The 18,670-nt window shown below is 53.0% G+C and overlaps 1 protein-coding gene across 1 annotated transcript; it reads left to right on the top strand.

The window, feature by feature from the left end:
* The first annotated feature begins 1,698 nt into the window (after nucleotides 1-1,698).
* Nucleotides 1,699-16,207, top strand: LOC128850805 (hydrocephalus-inducing protein homolog). Its single transcript, XM_054055821.1, has 13 exons — nucleotides 1,699-1,754; nucleotides 2,051-2,249; nucleotides 2,571-2,670; nucleotides 3,307-3,403; nucleotides 3,884-4,052; nucleotides 4,337-4,557; nucleotides 4,878-4,992; nucleotides 5,583-5,787; nucleotides 6,156-6,391; nucleotides 15,359-15,460; nucleotides 15,547-15,646; nucleotides 15,735-15,820; nucleotides 15,986-16,207. Exons 1-13 carry the CDS (start codon nucleotides 1,699-1,701, stop codon nucleotides 16,205-16,207), a joined length of 1,908 nt encoding a protein of 635 aa, XP_053911796.1.
* Nucleotides 16,208-18,670: the final 2,463 nt, after the last annotated feature.

Genomic DNA, 18,670 nt, shown 5'->3' with positions numbered 1-18,670 from the left:
TGAGTGGTCTGTAGCAGACTCCCATCACAATGTCTGCTTTCTTATGGGGTCCTCTGATTTTAACCCATAAGCACTCAGTCCCTTCCTCACCGTAATCCACCTCAAGGGTATCAAAGCACTCTTTAACACAGAGGGCTACCCCACCTCCTTTTCTACCCCTCCTGTCCTGCCTGAAGAGTTTATACCCCCCCATAGCTGTACTCCAGTTATGTGAGTCATCCCACCATGTTTCTGTGATGGCAATGACATCGTAGTCACGTGGCCCTACAACAGCTTCCAGCTCCTCCTTCTTATTGCCCATGCTGCGTGCATTGGTGTAAATGCACTTCAGCCGGGCTGATGAATCTTCAGCCCTCACGAAGGGAATAGAGTTCATTCCCAATGGACTGGTCCTCGGAATACCTAACTCCACAGTGCCAGTTTCATTCTTGCAGTCCCCAGCTGTACTCGCCCCCACTTGCTCTGTGGTGGTGTACAGGCGGTCCTCTCCAGCACACCATATCTCAGTCGCTGGAGTCCCACTTCCAGGCTCATTCCCAACTAGCCTGGTCTCCTCCCCTCCCCCTTCACATCTAGTTTAAAGCTTTATTTAAGAGCCTAACTAGATTTTTAGAGAGTACTTTAGTCCCCCTTGGAGACAAGCGTGTCCCATCCCTGGTAAGAAAGCCTGGGGGTGCGTGGGTCACTCCATGATCAAAGAATCCAAAGCCTCTCTCCTCACAGCAGGCTCGGAGCCAGGCATTAAACAGCTGTTTGTGTTTGACCTCCTGTTCCTTATTCCTTAGTGTTGGGATGGAACTAAACACCACCTGTGCTCCGGAGCCCTCCATCATTCTCCCCAGAGCCCTGAAGTCTCTCTTGATGGCTTTCAGCTTTCTGCGCTGTAGGTCATCATTGCCTATTTGAAATACCAGCAGGGGGTAATAATCCCTTTCCTCCACCGAGGAAGGAAGTTTTCTAGTGACATCCTTCAGTGACGGCCCCGGTAAGCAGCAGACCTCCCTGTGGAGCGGGTCCGCTCTGCAGATGGGTCCCTCCGCTCCTTTTAGAAGGGAATCCCCCAGGACAATCGCTCTCCTCTTTTTCTTAACAGAGGATGTTTTTAAGGTCCTCTGAGGATGCCGGAGCCTAGGGAATGTTTCACATTCCCCGACTGTCCTTACCCTCAGCTTCCTCCCTCAGCTCTGCCGCCATGTGAAGGAGTTCCCCCGCGAGCACAGCTCCCACAAGTGTAGCGGTACCAGAGGCGTGAGCTGCTGTGGGAGGGGGCACTGCCTACAGCCCAGGCTCTGCGGAGCTGCACGGCCCCACTGCGGCTCTGTCTGGGGGGCAACAGCCATCCTGTTCGCTGCGGCACCCGGAGCAGTTTTAACCTTCTGCCCGGTAGCCACCATGGCCCACGGCCCCGCCTGAGCAGCCACCAGCCTCTCCCTGAGCCCTTCCTGCTCGCCCTGCCCGCTCCAACTGCCCCTTTGTACTAAGGTGCCGCGCTCCCCGGGGACCGTTTAAATCCCCCGCGGGACCCGCCGGGACCGCCCCCTCCTGTCAGGCCCCGCGCGGGACCGTCCGCTGCCCCCTGTCAGGAGCCGAGCGCCGCCCGCCCCGCTCCCGCTTGGGCTTTCCAAGGCTTTTCCCGTCTCAGGGCAGTGCCCCACCGCCTCAGATGGCCACCGCACCGCAGCGCTCACCGTCCTGCCGATGGATGTCGCCGAAAAAGCGACATCCTTCCAGCAGTTCTCAGGCTCTTGCTCACGGTTCTTTGCTGGCTCCGAGATCCCATGACAGCCACAGCTTTGTAGCCCGAGCACTGCTGTGCCATGGGCATCCTGATGCATTTGTGACTTGTGTGCTGCTTCACTGAGCCGTCCCGTTGCTCCTCCTTATCCGCCTTCTGTCAGATACGCTTTTAGCCCAGGCCCTCACCTCTGAGACTTGTGACAGAGAGGAGACATTCAGCTGGGGTTTCAGAGGCGTGGGAAGGACTGCTCCAAGTTGCAGGGCTGGCGTGATTGTCGAGCAGGTGTTATTGTGTGTCTTCCAGTCTCTGCAGGACGGACAGCAAGACCGTGGTCCTGCACAAGCCTACCCCGCTGCCCGTGGCCTGGTGGATATGTGGGCTGGAAGGCCTTGGGGAGGGCTTCTCAGTGTCGCAGGATGCAGGCATCATTGGTCCCTGCTCAGAGTTTGGCATGCGTTTGTGTTTCGAGGCCACAAAGGTTGACGACATTAAGAAGACATTCCAAGTAGAGGTGAGAAGGACTTGGGGGTGGGCAACCCTGTGCCTTTAGGGATGGAGACTGTGCTTGAAAGGCACCCGGCAAAGAGGGCAAAAGGATGAGCCTTCAGGAGAGGCCTTTGTACCTGCATTGCCTCCCCAGGCCCTTAGCAACAAGGGACTCTCACTGCAGGATACCATCAGCCTGTGAGAGAAACAGGTTAGGAATCCACAAATGCTTGCCAAGGAGGGGAGGCCATGGTGCAAGCAGCCGGCAGAGACAAGGACTCATGTGTTGTCTACCAAAAGGGTTTAGGAGAACGGTCTAAGCACTGTTTGTTTCCTGCTGCCTCAGGTTTCAGATGCAGTAAAACTCCTGGGCATTGTTCAAGTTGAAAGTATCCAAGTCTTTGTGGAGGCCTATGACATTGGTCTGGACATCAACATTTCTACAGGTCAGTGGATGCCCCCAGAACAAAGGAATCCAGGTGCCTTGCACTGCCTTGGCAGAGGGACAGCCAAAGCACATGGGATGGGATGGGATGGGATGGGATGGGATGGGACGGGATGGGATGGGATGGGATGGGATGGGACGGGATGGGATGGGATGGGATGGGACGGGACGGAACGGGATAGCACGCAGGCATGGCACAGGTACATAGCGCACGTATTCTGCAGGCTGCCAGGACTGAAGTGCTGTCAGGGCACAAAGGCAGCCCTGAGTCTTGGACCTTCGAACTTGGTAGTATGTAACTCCATGTGGAGGCTGATATGGGGGCTTTGAAATGGCAGTGATGTGAACAAGCAGCCGGGGACACCTGAAGGCTTGTCACAGCTTGTAAAGGTGATGGGTCTGTGCTTGGAAGCCAGGAGATGGAAGCTGAGCTCCTTAGCTGCAAAACCCTTCAGATATTCTCTGAGAAAGAGACAGGGCAGCAAAGCAGAATGAGAAAACTTCCACAAAAGGAAACTTGCTGAGAAGGATTTTGTGCCACCAGAAAACTCCAAAGATGTCTCTTGTCACCTGGTGTAGTCTACAGCAGCTCACAAATATTCACCATTTCTTACCTTGCTGCGTGGGTTTTCTGCAGGTAGAGGTTACGTGGATTTTGGAGCCCTTAAAGTCCTGGGTGAGGCAAAGCAAGTGCTGACTCTGAAGAACAGAGGGAAGTACGAGATTGTGTACAGGTGGGTCCAGCTGCCTGGTCTGTGAATGCATGGTGCCACCATCTGCCCAGGCCTGCGTTCTCCTTCTGTCCGTGCTGGCACCCTCACAGTTCGGGTACATACAGCATCTGGGCTTTCCAGTCCCAAGTGTCATCATAGGGAATCCAGGCCCACCCCAGCACTTCTTCACAGCTGAGCGGGAACCAGAAAGAGACACCCTAAAATTTAAGCCCCTCACCGCTGAGATTAATTTTCTTCATTCAAGGGTCAGCTCATTTCTCTTTATGAGGCTCTTTAAAGGAGGGAATGAAAAAATGCGCTGTTAGCAGTAGCTTGCAACATTTGTGAGTGACTGCTCTCAGTGTCAAGATCTGGGATTCCCCGAGCACAGCTGCACTCTTACTCTTTCATGTTTTTTATGGTCCCTGAAAAGTCCTGTTTGTGCTGGTGGCACTGGTACTTTTAAGTGCATATGTCTTTGTTTCTTCCCTTTCTCCCCAGTTTCAAGCTGGAAGCCGCAGATACCAACATACCTGACTTGGCATCCCACTTCACTGTCCACCCGCAGAAGGGCATGCTGGCCTCCTCTGGAGATTCCATGCATGTCCATCTGCTCTTCCACCCTAAGAGGGAAATGAGCATTGAGGACAAAGCCATCCTGCAGTGCCAGGTGAGCTGCCTGGGCCAGGCGCTGTTGGCATACCATGTCCTGGAAGCGTAAGCAGGACATGTCTCTTCTGGAAGGAAGACTGTAGCTGGAGAATCCTCTCTCATATGTGTACAAGGAAGTTGTTCAGAAACAATTTGCGATGCTTCCAAAGTAGAGCTGAAAACTGGCTCTGGAGGAGGCTTTAAACAGGGAGGGTGAGCTGATGGGGGCCCGGGATGGGGTCAGGGGACAGAGACAGAGGTTGGCCTCTTTGCAGTATTTACCAGCCCCTCTCCTGGCTACAGGTGATTGATCCCAGCATCTCTGAAGGAGATGAGATCGCCGCTGTCATCCCGATCAGAGTGTCAGGAAAAGCTGTGTGCAGCAAGTACAGCATTTCCCCTGCTTCACTCATCAACTTTGGTGTCGTGCTGAAGGGCACCAGGAAAACCCGCACCTTCACGCTGGAGAACAAAGGCGTCCTGGCCTTTAAATTCCACATCTGCCGAATGCCACCAAAGCCAAGGTGAGAGAATACCTGCACCACCCTTCCTGCTGAGGAGGCACTGTAGCATGGCTGGGGGTGAGAGGCAGCCAGGAGACCGAGGTTACTGTCTGCCTGTGTCACTGGCTTGTGAGCAGAACAGCTCGGTATCCCCATGTGTAGGACAAACTGGTGAAACCACCAACCTATCCGTAAGCTACAGCAATGGGTGCTGCAGACAGCCCTCTGGGAGCCATCAGGAGCAGGAGGGCTTTCCTTCGTGGGGAGGAAGGCTGGCTTTGCCCTCAGAGAAAGGCAGGGGGAACTCAGCATGATGGAGGTTTCCTACTTTCTCCTCTCAGTGCACATCAACTGCAATCTGTCCAGTCCTGCATGAGTGAAGACACAAGGACAAATGCTGTCTTGGCCAAGAAAAGCAAGTGCTTGCTGCAACAGGATGCAGGCCCTGTCATTGCAGTGGGTGGCTCCTGCTCCCCAACATGTGCCGCTGCAGGTGGTGTGAAAGGACACTGCTGTGCGCAGGTGGGGGGCTCATCACCACGGTATGGGACAAGGTCTGCATGATGGAGGTGCTCTGGCTCGGACCTGGAGTTGTGGGAGGGGAGGGGAGCAGGTCCTGTGTTTGGTAGCTGCTAGCCAAAATAGGTCTGTGAATGCCACGGATGAGAATGTCCCTCTTTGAACTCCCCAGTCCATAGGTATCAGATGACCTTGCTTTTTCTTATTTCCAATCCCCTCTCTCCTCTCCCATCATTTTTGACAGCTCTTTCCGCTCTCCTGTTTTACCCATAGAGTCTGAAGGATCCTAGCTACCTCCTTTGCCCTTTCCACCCAAAGTCCTTCCTCTATGCCTCTCAGAACGGGCCCGGAGCTCCTCCTGCCTTGTTCTTTCCATCCTGGGGCTGCCTTTGGGCTACGGAGTCATCCCTCCCTGCCCTGGAACTGGGCTTGGGCCCAGATGGAGGCCCGGGAGCGGCATGCTCCTTGCTGTGGATGCTGAGGGTAAAGCTGTTGGACATCAGTCTCTCCTGGGGTTCTTTCTGCAGACTCGCTTCACTCTCGGCATGTTCACTGTGTACCCTGGCTTTGGCTCCATCCCTCCTGGGGGCCTGCAGACAGTCACAGTTGAGTGCCGTGCAGCGACACTGGGGAAATGCGAGGAGCACCTGTCCATCGATATCCAAGGCAGAGCCCCCACGGACAATCCCCTTGGCATTCCCTATACCCTGTTTGCTGAGTCCTGCTTCCCAGGTAAGCCTCATCCACAGGTTCCGGTAGCCAGACCTGCTGCTGAACTGACCTGAACTTACTGCTTGGATAGAGAGGCACCCTGACCCTAAATTCCTATCTTGAAATGCTCAGAGGTTCCCGTTATTTCCAAGTCCGCTAGTGGGGAAAGGCTCGGGGACGATGCTTGGAAGGACAAAAGCAATGCCTACCCTTTACGACAGACAGTGACTGAGCTCTATCCTCACAGCTAATTCCCTTACCTAAGGCTGGGTTTGCAGTGGCTTAGGCAGAAAGGGCTTATCGAGCCTTCTGAGAGGCCAGCAGGGCTCAGATAAAAAGGGGGCAGAAGGGCTTCTCTGTGCTCAGTCCTGCCTCTGGTTTACTCGCAGCATTTGTCGTTGATGACATCGAGTCAATCTTTGAGGAGCATAGAATATGCGGCAACAAGAAACTGTACCAGAGCCTGCAGACACTGCAAGACAAGGGTGTGTTCATCACAGATGAGAACAGGTTTGTCTTCACCATTGTTGTGGTTGGGCACCAGGCTGAGGCTCGCTTCAGGATCTGTAATATGAACAAAGTCCCCTGTAATGTGGTCCTCTCCGTCAAACCCATCAGCACTCAGGTAAGAACAAGAGGCCAGGCCAAAGCGACTGTTGGGTGACCATGTCCAACTCCAAGAATGTCAAGGGGTGAAGGACACCAGTTGCCAGCATGCCATGGAGTGAACACCACCAGTTCCCAGCGTGCCGTGGGTGGAGGACTCCCAACTCCTGTATGCAAGCCTGGTTTCCCTAGGAAATAAACCTGAAGAATGGCCTTTCTGCATTGCAATGACTTTGGTGGGAATCGGAAATTCCAAGTGTTATCCCCTCTAGAAAGAGACTGTCTGAAAAGCCATGTGGATAACCTTCACAAAACAAGGTTCCTTAGAGGAGCCTGAAAAGTTAGAAACTTAATTCTGCTTTAGCTCAAATCTGAACATTCACCCCTTATTCTAGAGCTCAGGTCATTGCTACTGATACCTTCAAATATACACTCACACATATCGATTGCTGCTCCAAGCTGCAGTTGGCCTTCATTGCCACCTGAGCTACTGCTGGCTCATGTTCAGTCACCTGTCAACCAACCGCCTGGGTCCTTCTCCACCAGGCAGCTTTCCAGCCACTCTTCCCCACGCCTGTAGCGCTGCACGGGGTTGTTGTGTCCCAAGTGCAGGACACGGCACTCAGCCTTGTTGAACCTCATCCCACTGGCCTCACCCCATGGATCCAGCCTGTCCAGGTCCCCCTGGAGCGCCTCCCTGCCCTCCAGCAGATCAACACTTCCTCCCAGTTTAGTATCATCCATGAACTTGCTGAGGGTGCATTCATCCACCTCATGGATGGTGGCTGTGCAGGGAAAGAGCCCTCACCGAGGGAGGGTGGGCAGGGGTGCGGGGGGGGTGGGGGGGCAGCCCTGCAGTTTGAGGCATTTCAGATGTTGACGGTGTCGGTTGCGGTCGGGGCTGGTGTCTGTCAGGGCTGTGGACGGCAGCTGTTGGAGGGCTGTGGGGGGAGACGAGAGGGCTGAGCTCGTGCTGCCGGAGCACCTGGACAGCCGGTATGACTCCAGCACTGTCCTGGACTGGTGGGTGCTGCGGGCACTGCTTGGCACCAGCAAAGCCTGGCAGGGGCTGTTGCCGCTCGTGCGGCGTGGCGGCCAATCTCAGGGACGACACAACGGCCAACCCCAGGCCGCTCGGGCCATCAGCTCACGGACACCAATGTGGTGGATGGCAAATGGCATTTATTAGCTCGTAACAGAGTGTTATATAGTCTTGGGTTTACAACATCATTTCCGTCTGCTTACATTCTAACCTAAACACTATTGGTCATCTTGGGCTAAACTTGGCTAAATACTATTGGTCATTCGGAGAGGGGTCTTATCTTTCCGTTACAGCGTGATATCTTCCGACTGCCAGGCCCTAGCTACCCACATTTCCCCCCTCCCTATGCTTAAAAAATAGGCTAAAAAATATAAAAAGTTCAAAGTATAAAAAGTTTAAAAAGAAAATATATCAAAATCTCAAGTAAAAGATAAGGCTCAGTGAACTAGTGCAGATTGACAATGGAGTGTAACCTGGGGTAACTAAGAATCATCAGGGGTAGCACTGAATGGAAACATTTTTAAAGCAACTGTCTACGTTCCACCAGCATAATGTTAACTTTCTCTAGCCGGCTCTTGACAAACGATACAAGTCTGTTCAATATACAGGGTCCGAAGACTAATACCACCAGGATCATTGCGATTGGCCCTATCAAGGTAGATATCAGGGTGGTTAACCACGGTGAATGGTTAAACCATGATTCGTACCATCCTTGTTGGGCTTCTCTTTCCTTTTTCCTTTTCTCCAGACATTCTCTAAGCTTGGCCATGGTATCTCTAACAACTCCAGTGTGATCTGCATATACACAGCATTCTTCTCCTAACGCAGCACAGACTCCGCCTTGGTGGAGGAACATAAGATCTAATCCTCTACGATTTTGCAAAACTACTTCAGATAATGATCTCAAAGATTTTTCTAAGGCACTGATCGATTGTTCGATTCGAGCTAAGTCTTCGTCTACTGCTGCTCGAAGGGAATTAAACTTCTGGTTCTGCTCGACTAAAGAGGCTATCCCTGTCCCTGCCCCTACTGCTCCTAAGGCCATTAAGGTACCTATGGTTAAGGCAGTAAATGGTTCTCGCTTTTTTATCCAATGAGAGGTTAGCGGGGTTTGGTGATCATATACGAATTCTTCAGGATGATATATGACTCTTGGGACAATCATCACCTGTATACAGTATTCATCGCTGTCTCTGAACACCTTGAGAGATATACATGGAGTAATTCCAGTTTTTGAACATATCCATTTGGTATTTTTGACGGGAGTTAGCCAATCAGCTTTTGGTAGGTTTTCTAGTGAAGCCTCGTTTACGCATAAATGCTTTTTCTCACGGGGTACTTTGCCGACACATCTACCTTGCCCTGACACAAATTGCATTGTTATTCCTGGGTTTTCCCCTTTTTCGGTGTTCCACAGACACTGTGCAGGATTAGGCCCATTCATTGGTCATGGCTCTGAGGGTATTCCTATTGCTTCATAAAAGGGGGGTTTTACATCATAGCAAAGCCAGCAATGTGTTGTTATATTCGGAATCGTGGAGTTCAATATCTGGTACGTCGCGTTCAAAAGTTTCCATAGGGGGGGCATTTTGATTTCGACAGTGCTTAGAGTCTTGATGTCATTGGGGGCCTTGTTGCTGGTATTGTTTTTGGTATTGTCGGGGACTGCATTCTTAGCACTTTTTGTGATGTCATGTGCTAAAGGCTTGGGTGTCTGTGGGTTAAGAACTGGATTGGGCCCAATGGCTCGAGACGCTTGTATTGGGATTCTAAAAATTTTTATCAACTTTCCTGCTTTGGTGAAACTGTTATGAATGAATACTGACCACATTTTCCCCACAGCCCAGCCTACATGTTTTGGGTTTCGAATCTCTAAATTTAAATGGCTACAGGTACCCTTTCGAATCACCATCCCATCGGACCCATATGTTGGATGGATACACTCATTTGGCACATATTTCACCTGCAGGAACTCATCCTCTTTTCCCGGTTTCCATCTGTTGCTTGTTACAATGGTCTCACATCCCCAGTATCCACAAAACAAGTATTGTGGATAGTTACGACAGTAACTTTTTCCCGGGTTTGAATTGGGACACCAATATGTTCCCCACGGAACCGGAGCTCTCTGGCAAGAACCAATGTTGGAAAAGATATCACAAAGTTTGACTGTGAAAGTCGGAGCACCTGCGGTTACGTTTTCTCTTATCACTCGACTCTCTGTTCGGTCCAGTAGAGTCCACTTGAATGGCTGATAGTGATGGTAATCCAATTCTGCTCGGCTTATGGTGACAAGCCCTAAAAATAAAATCACACAAAGGCATCGTGGCCCCCTCCCGTGGGGACTATTTTGCTGTTAGGACCAGTCTCCATCCCTCTTCCCATTCTCCCAGCTCGTTTCTGATTACGACTAATGGGTCTTCTTCTAACATTCTAGTGGCCCAGTGTTTTTGGACAGGGCTATTCACCTCCTCCCCCCTGGGGAATTGGTTCAATGCTAGTAGGGCAGTTGATAACAGGTGTGCTTGGTCTCCTGGGGGAATGGCATTAGTAAAACCTTCTGGTTTTGCTAGTACCTCTAATTTAGATTTCAGGGTTTGATTCGCTCGTTCAACTATGGCCTGTCCTGTACTATTATATGGGATGCCATGTGTTAGGGTGATGCCCCATTTCAATGCAAATGCGTGGACTGATTTAGAGATGAAATTTGGGCCATTGTCTGTTTTAATCTGATTAGGGACGCCAAGCCACGCCATGGCTGTCAGCCAATGTTGGATACTCAATTTGGAGTCGGTCTTAAGGTGTTGTGTGGCTACGATCACTCCACTATATGTATCTACAGTTACCGCTAGCCATGCTCGAGGTTTCAACAACTGACAGAGCGTAAAATCTGTTTGCCACACCTCAGAAGCTTTAAGACCTCTGGGGTTGACTCCACTGGACCACAGTGGTGCTTTCTGGCAGTGGGGGCACGTGGCTACTATGTGTTTCGCGTCAGTAACTGAAATCCCGCATCTCTTTGCTAGCGCTTTGGCTCCGATGTGAAGAGACTCATGTAGCTGACGGGCATCTCTTAGTGTCCACAACCCTTTTGCAGCAGCGTCTGCTTTTGTCGTTACCGGTTTGAAAAAACCCTTTAATTGGGTCGTGGCTATTGATGTGGATGATCGATATGGTGCCTTTTCGGGAAAAAAGCGCTTCTTCTAACATTAGGGCCGTTTTGGATGTTGATACGCTGGGCCCCGACATGGCCAGGCAAAGCTTGGCTGCAAACATTGAATCAGTCACTATGTTAAGGTGTTCCATCAGGAACAATCCACATGCTAGTACTATGGCCGCCGCTTCTAGCTGCTGGACTGAAAGCGCACAATCGGTCATTTTAACGCAGTGCCATTCTCCTCTCGATTGCCATACTGCTGCCACGGTTGAGGTCGTTGAAGATGCATCTGTGAAGACCGTTGGTCCTGGTTGTGGCCGGTCCATGACCTTCCGTGGAAGGTCAACGTCGACAATCGCCAGCATTTGAGTCCAAGGGGGTTTTGTTGCATACTGAACTTCTCCACCGAATCCAGCAAGGGCTATTGCCAGATGCTTTGACATCGCTACTGATTGCGTTGGAAGCTGTTTGCGGAAGGGTAGGTATATCTTAGCGGGTTCGATGCCTAGGTGTCTCAGGGCAAGCTTTCTACCTTTCATGATGAGGTTACCAAGGCACTCCACTCCTGGAGAGAATGCACGTGACGGTTTCCCCAGGACTATCCACTGTATTGGTTGAGCTTTTTCAGGGGAACCCTGGGCTAGTGCCCCTACTCCCCCCCCTTCCGTGAAATGTACATATAGATCGAGTGGTGTATCCGGGTTCCATCTGGCAAGCGTGTTTGATGATATCTGTTGCTCGATAAAGTCGAGAGAGTTCATTGCTTCTGCCATCAGAGTTTTTTGTTCCCATGGGTTCTTTCCTTTTAGAAGATAGTACAAAGGGGTCATGGTCTCGGGAGGGATCAGGACAATATTGCGGAGCCATTGCAAGGATCCCACTAACTGTTGCATATCATGGAGCGTTTTGATGTTCCGCCGGATTTTTATTTGGGGGGGGTGAGGTAGGAACTTGTGATCCCTACTCCCAAAAAGCTTACACATGGTCCTCTTTGAATTTTTGCGCTTGCAATTTCGAACCCATCTGCTTTTAGAGTCTCTGAAACCGTAGATATTAATTGGTCCACCTGATTTCCTGACGGCGCGGCGATCAAAATATCATCCATGTACTGAATGATAGTCGCAGTCGGATTACAGCGCCGAACCGGTGCCAATGCCCGATCTACTGTGATTTGGCAGATGGTAGGTGAGTTGATCATTCCTTGAGGCAGCACTTTCCATTGGAAGCGTAAGTTGGGGCGCTGGCTGTTTGGGAATACGATAGAAAAAGCAAACCGCTCTTTGTCTTCCTCATGCAGGGGTATCGAAAAGAAACAGTCTTTAATATCAAGGACGGCACAAGGTTGTCCCTCTGGTATCATAGAATTCATAGGCAACAACGTTTGGACAGGACCCATTGGTTGGATTCTTTTGTTTACTTCACGCAGATCATGGAGGAGATGAAATCCCTCACCAGTTCGTTTGGGTATTACAAAAACTGGGGTGTTCCATGGGCTAGTGGAAGGCTCTATATGACCTCGTTGCAGTTCGTGATCAACTAGCTCGAGAAGAGCATCCATTCGAGGCTTCGACAGGGGCCACTGCTCGACCCACACTGGGTCGGATGATTTCCAAGTCAGCCTAATCGGTAGAGGTGGGTATACAGCAGTGGCCCTCACGGTAAATTTGTTATTCTGGCTTTCAATAGGGCTAAAGCATCTCTCCCTAACAGGGGTGGGATTCCTGACATGACATATGGAAAAAGAGTAATGGTTTTCTCTGGTCCCTTTTCTGTGTGAAGCGTTATTGCCACCAATTGCATACTCTTTCGGGCTTGGGTTAATCCCCCGACTCCACCCACCATGGAGGCGTCCTCTAATTTCCAATTCGGGGGCCAATCCTTCTCAGGGATAACTGTAACATCTGCTCCGGTATCGATCAAAAAGGGGACACTAATAGTGGTGCTGTCTAAAGTATTATAAAGAGAACAGGTCCCTCACACCAGAGGCAGATTGTTACACCTTACAGCAAGGGCCACCCTGGGGTCTCGCCCCCATGGGGTGGTCCCTGCTGTCCCCGAGGTAGGGACAAATTTGGTGGGACTACCGATTGAGTTATAAAGGTGGTCGCTTCTTGAGAGAGCAGCGGATTCGAGGACACCCGTCCCCGTCCAGGGTTGGCATAGTTGGGCCGCCCCATGCTCCAGGTGGGAGAGGGCTGTGTGCGGCCCGGGTACCCTCTCCCCCTCCCATTTCCCTGGGTCTTGAGTCTACATTCTTTAGCAATATGCCCTATCTTTTTACAAATCCAACACGGTCCTTTGGGTCGGTTTTGACGCGGGGGGAATGCTATTGACAGATTACCCGAGTGAGGACAGTTTGCTATAACGTGGCCCGCCTGGCCGCACTTAAAACATGCCATTACATTTGCTATTGCCGCGCAAACAGCAGCCTGAATTGGGGCTAAATGTTCTTCTTTCGTGACATGCTTAATCATGTCCGCAATGCTTGATCCCCCTGGCAGTGATCGTAAGATTTCTTTAGTTACACTGCTGGCGCAGGCATTCTGCCACAACCGGGCCTTTTGCTTCCGCAGGCAGGCTCGAGGAATCGACCGCTGCTTGGAGGCGGTCTACAAATTGCGTGAAGGTCTCACTTTCATTTTGCTTTATAGTGGACCATGGCGATGGTTTGGTAATAACTCTAGAGGCCATACGAATAGCTTCTCTGGCTGCCCGAGTAGTTGTCATAACTTCATGGGCCCGCAGGCCCTGGGCTTGTGCCTGGGGGGTGATCATTGTTGGGTCTGTACCCATCAACCGCTGCAAGCTAGAGCCGTGTAACGGGTGATCTGCCCCGGTTACTTGGGCCAGTTGCCTCGTGCAATTGTCCTCCCATTCTTGTTTGAAAACAATCATCCCTGCCCCATCAAAGATCAATCTACAAGTTTGTTTTATGTCGAACGGGAGCATGTCGTCTCCCCCGAAAACACCGTCTATAAGGGTGGAGACCATGGCCGAATTATGTCCTTTGTCCGCAATTGCTTTAACAATCGTTTGTATATCTTTAGGGTTTATAGGGGAATGGACTCTTTGTCCCCCGTCCGTCACCCGGACCGGGAACGCTAGCGCGGCTGATGGGGCCCAATCAGCACACGCAATCTTTATTTTTCTCCAATCCGTGAGAGGAACCTTTCCTTCTCACGGTCACTGTTTATTTTGGATGATGGTATTTTGGCTTCTGATATTATCTACCTTCGCTTCCTCCTCCTCCGAGTTTGAATCCGTTACAAGCCACTCATCCCAGCTGGTATCCGATCTGGAGCCAGAACTCGACTGACTCGTTACTTCCGGATCGCAATATCTTTTTGTTGGGCTCCTCCACCCCCCTTCTCCTTCTTCTTGTTCTCCTCCCCTTCACACTTACATGCACCAGGTGGTCCCAACACCTCCTCCCCGTTCCCGCCGGAGGTATTCTCGCCCCGCCCTTCTCTTTGTTGTTCCGTGCCATCTTGGGGCACATAGGGCAGTGGTTTCACCCAAACTTTTTCAGACTCTGCTTTCTCAGCAGCGCCCCTGGCCTCCTCGGCGCCAACCCACCCCGGAAGGATTTTGCTCTTTCCTGTCCCTCTGTAAGTGGGTCGGGGCTCAGGGATTGAGGGAGCGTGTCGCCCTCCTGCAAATCTTTTGACGCTGCACAATCCCCAATGTCTGGGGGGTGCAGAGTGCGTGGCTGCCCCGACTCCCAATTGCGGGGTGGCCAGCAAGCAATCTTTTGCTGCCTTCCAGGTCTCCTGCTCTTGTATAGCCTTACGCAGGGCCTGTACCACTTTTCCCCACAACTTAAGGTTCTTCCCGCGACCCGAGGACATCGTCTCCTCGGCTAATGCCTTAGTGCATTTATCCCACACTTCTGGGTGGAGAATATCCACCGGGTGGTCAATGACCCCAATTTGTAAAAGCCTCACAACAGCGAGAGTAAAATCTTTAGGCTTACAATCAATACCCCACTGCCTATGTAACTGCGATACGACCTTCACAAGGGCTCCCATCTTCCTTGTGGATCCGGGAGCGTCCTCCCCGCTGGGCTGGTCCAGCCGCTCCGGCCGTCGTTCACCCATCAAGGCGATATCTCGATTCCCGACACCACATCCAGGGATTCGACTCCCCGGTCCCGGCTCCCGGATTTCGGCACCACTTGTTGCCACTCGTGCGGCGTGGCGGCCAATCTCAGGGACGACACAACGGCCAACCCCAGGCTGCTCGGGCCATCAGCTCACGGACACCAATGTGGTGGATGGCAAATGGCTTTTATTAGCTCGTAACAAAGTGTTATATAGTCTTGGGTTTACAACATCATTTCCGTCTGCTTACATTCTAACCTAAACACTATTGGTCATCTTGGGCTAAACTTGGCTAAATACTATTGGTCATTCAGAGAGGGGTCTTATCTTTCCGTTACAGCGCGATATCTTCCGACCGCCAGGCCCTAGCTACCCACAAGGGGACTGGGAGGAGTCCCTTTGGGAGGGACAGGAGCTGGGAAACCATCTCGGTCCCTGAGCATCCCTGGGCACAGCCACCCCTCAGCAGCCAAGTGCCTTTGAGAGGCTCATGCCAGGCTTCCATGCTGGCAAAGGTTGCTCCAAGCAGGTGTGTGGGGCTCCCCCGGGATGGTTCGGGGCCAGTCATGGTGCTGGAGTGTAACCCGGCTGCCTTTCAGCTGGGCGGGGCCCATGGACAATTCAATGCTGCCCACCATTGAGACCATGGTCACGGAGTGGTCCCACCAGATCTGAGACATCCTGAGCAAGGACTCGGAGCAGTCGCTGCTGGAGGGGCTGCACCCTCTGCCCAGGACCGAGATCGAGTTCTGGCACACCAGGACGGTCGCCCTGCAGTGCGTCAATGACCAGGTACCACCTCACCCATGGGCGGCCAGTGGCCGTGTGTCCCTGGAGCTGAGCTCCCGGTGCTGAGCCTGCCACCTCTCCCCTGACAGCTGCTCTCTCCCCGAGCGATGGAGATGGCTGAAGTTCTGGAGAAGGCCAACAGCTGCTACTGGCCAATGCTCCAGAGCTTGCTCAGGGATGTCAGTGCCGGTAAATCCCCAGGCAACGCGGTGGGCAGCTGCCTCTCACTCCTCCAGTGAGGCTTCCCTGCTCCAACACCATTTCTTCCCTGACCCAGGCCTGGAGGAAGCCACGGACGTCGGCCTCCACCTGCAACAGCTTCGGATCTTGTTGGAAAAGTTGGAGCAGGCAAATTACTTGCAGGTAAGTTTGAGGTGGCAGAATAGCCAGGCACTGTGTGGCTTCCTTGTCTGGTAGAGGCAGTGGCTGAGCCCCAAAGGCTGTGTGTGGCACTGGCTCCACCCTGGCTCTGCTCAACCCTCGTTAGCGCAACCACGGCACTGCACTAACCAGGCTCTGCCCCTGCAGCTGCAGCCCTGCCTGGACAGGGTGCTGTGCGCCGTCTGCCTCCTCCCTGCTCACTGCCAGTACTACAGCTCGCCTGCCCGGGTCATCATGCTCCTGCGGAATATCTGCAACCTCCTCATCGAGATGGTAGAGCCCCAGGGCTGGCGGCAGCTCCAGTGGGAAGGGACAGGGCAGACCGAGCCACCACCATTTCCTCCCGCTGCCCTGCTGCGGGACCTGTAGCAGAAGGGGTGGCACGGGTCAGGCGTGGGAGTCCAGCTGGGGTGACTTAGAGAAACCCCAGTCAAAGGACCAGCAAAGCCCCCCCCGTAGGGCTGGAGAGGGTTTGGAACAGGCGTGGACTGCAGGCACTTGCCAGAGAGCCTGTGGGCTGGAGGGTGGATGGGGACAGGAGGAGCCTCCATGCTCCGCTCTGATGACGGTTCCTGCCTGCCTCTGTCTGTCCTAGACCTGTACCTTTGTGAGCCGTGAGGGTGTGATGAAGGGGCTGCAAGGAGAAACCCAAGAGATCTTGGGAAGAATCAGGCTGAGCATTCCCACTGTGGAGAAGTTCTTCCAGTTCTACAGCACTTACTGTTCTGACCCGATTCCCTTCAATAATTTTCTTTTCCCGATAGCAATGGAACAAAGACTTTGCAGCATTCCAGAAGAAGATGGAGGACGTGGACAGGAGGCTGGCCACCATCTTCCGCCAAGGCTTTGAAGACTGCAGCCGCCTGGCATCTGCTGTGAAGGTAGGCGTGCCCCCAGCTCAATGGGTCCTGTTCTTGTGCACGGCGCACCCAGGCCCACTGCCTGCAGCCCAGCACGCCGTATCCGTGCTTGGGAGTGACCCTGGGGTTGTCGCCGGGCTGGCCCGGTGATGCTGTGGAGAACAGAAGCCAACACCTCTTTCTCCCGCAGTCAGTGCACATGTTCTCCTCCCTGCTGGAACGACCTTTGATAAAGGCCGAAGTATCTCCCTGTTACTCAGCCCTGCTGAGAATGTTCCACGCTGAGCTGAAGAACGTGAGGGTGCTGTTTGAAGTCCAGACCACTTCCCTACCGTCACCTGGGGCAGGGCAAGTTAGCAACAAAAACTTGCCACCGGTGGCCGGGCAGCTGGCATGGGCTCTGGAGCTGCAGCACCAGCTGGAGAGACCATACAGGGACTTGTTTGCCATCAGCCACCCGTATGTGCAGGTCACCCCATCCTGGGCAGGGTCTGGCCCGTCACGGGTCCTCCTGTGCCCTGCTGCTTCAGCTGCTTCTTTATCACAACCTTGGCAGTGCGATGGCCAGTGCTGAAGCTAAAGAAGTGTCCGGGCAGTACGAAGAAATGATGGGACTGCTGCAAGGTTACAGTGAGAAGGTCTACGAGGAGTGGATGCACGGAGTTGGCCAGGACTGTCACTTCGGTCTGGAGCAGCCCTTGATTCTGAGAGACTCCGTCTCATCCCTTCTCAGCATGAACTTCAGCGAAACAGTAGGTGCTGGCATGGGCCACTGGCCTGGGGCAGAGGAACACCCGCCATCCCTCAACCGATCCCAAATCTGACTTTCTCAAAGGCTGTGTGGCACGTTTCGGGGTTTCCTAATGAGCCTTGTCTCTGACCATTGTGTCTGGCAGCTGGTGGCTGTTCTGCAGGAGGTGAAATACATGAAATTCCTGCAGAAGAAGGATATCCCGCGCAGTGCTGAGAGTCTCTTTGCTCAAAAGGAGTCCTTCCAAAAGTTTGTGAACAACGTGGAACACATCGTTGGCTGGTACAATGAGGCAGGTTTCAAAGGGGAGACAACTTGGCTGCTCTTCCGTGCTGTCGGCACTGGTCAGGTTGAAACTGTCTGGGGAGCTCTTATGAAAGAGGTCCTGGAAGACCAGAGGGGTTGGGGTACACCGGCCACATCCCCCCCAACCTGGTCCCTGCCCATCCCGTGGCTAAGACAAGCTCGGGCTCCCACCATCACTCTGGCTTCCTCTGCCCTTCAAGCTCCATGTTGGTGGGGATCCCATTCCTCTGTAAATCCAGTGACCTAGCGAGCACGTCTCAGCGCTCGGAGCAGAGTCCTCTGCCTGCAGCACTCACCTGCGGACACGCTGTCCCCTAGGTGAAGCTGTGTCTGCTGCCAGTGGAGCTCTCGCTGCTGGGGGGGCAGCTGGAGGCTGTGGAGAGCACCGTCTTTTGCTACCGCGAAGGTACAAACCCACCCTTGGCCGCTCGAGCCCAGAGATCCTCTTGGTGCATTTTGGGGGATCCCCAGCCCTGGCCCACCTCCCGTGTGATGCCTGCCCTCAGGTCCCCACAACTATCATCTCCAAAGTGCGGACCCCCACCTTGCAGGCATGGGGGCGGGTGAGGCGGGGGGTGGGCAGCACGCTGCCTGGGGTGAACAGCCCTGAAGGGCCCCCCGCCCCGCTTGCTCCACCTGTGCTCGCTGCCTTGGAGCTGTCTGCATAATCTGTCAAGCTTGGGCGTGACTCTTCTGCCAGGCATCAGGGATTACATCCAGAAGATGAGAGAGTGCTTGTGTGACTTGGCACACCAGGGTCCAGAAAGCAAAGTTAAATGTAGAAGCCATTGCCCAGCTGATGGAGGTAGCTTTTGCAGCTGTTTTAAAAGCACCTTCCTGGAAAACCTCCTGAGGGGATTTCCCCTTCTCGAGCAGAGCGGAGCAGCCCTGTCATCATCTTCCTGCAGGACTGCT

This window comes from Cuculus canorus, unplaced genomic scaffold (genome assembly GCF_017976375.1).
Source record: "Cuculus canorus isolate bCucCan1 unplaced genomic scaffold, bCucCan1.pri scaffold_82_arrow_ctg1, whole genome shotgun sequence".
In the NCBI taxonomy this organism is placed as follows: Eukaryota; Metazoa; Chordata; class Aves; order Cuculiformes; family Cuculidae; genus Cuculus; species Cuculus canorus.
Note: the sequence above shows the minus strand (reverse complement) of the source record. Positions and strands in the feature narration are given on the sequence as shown.

Excerpts from the sequence above, each read along its gene's own strand:
- LOC128850805 (XM_054055821.1), top strand. The coding sequence starts at position 1,699 with ATGGATGTCGCCGAAAAAGCGACATCCTTCCAGCAGTTCTCAGGCTCT. Across the intron at positions 2,250-2,570 it reads AGAAGACATTCCAAGTAGAG|GTTTCAGATGCAGTAAAACT; the intron begins GTGAGAAGGACT and ends CTGCTGCCTCAG. Across the intron at positions 15,647-15,734 it reads GCTCAGGGATGTCAGTGCCG|GCCTGGAGGAAGCCACGGAC; the intron begins GTAAATCCCCAG and ends TCCCTGACCCAG.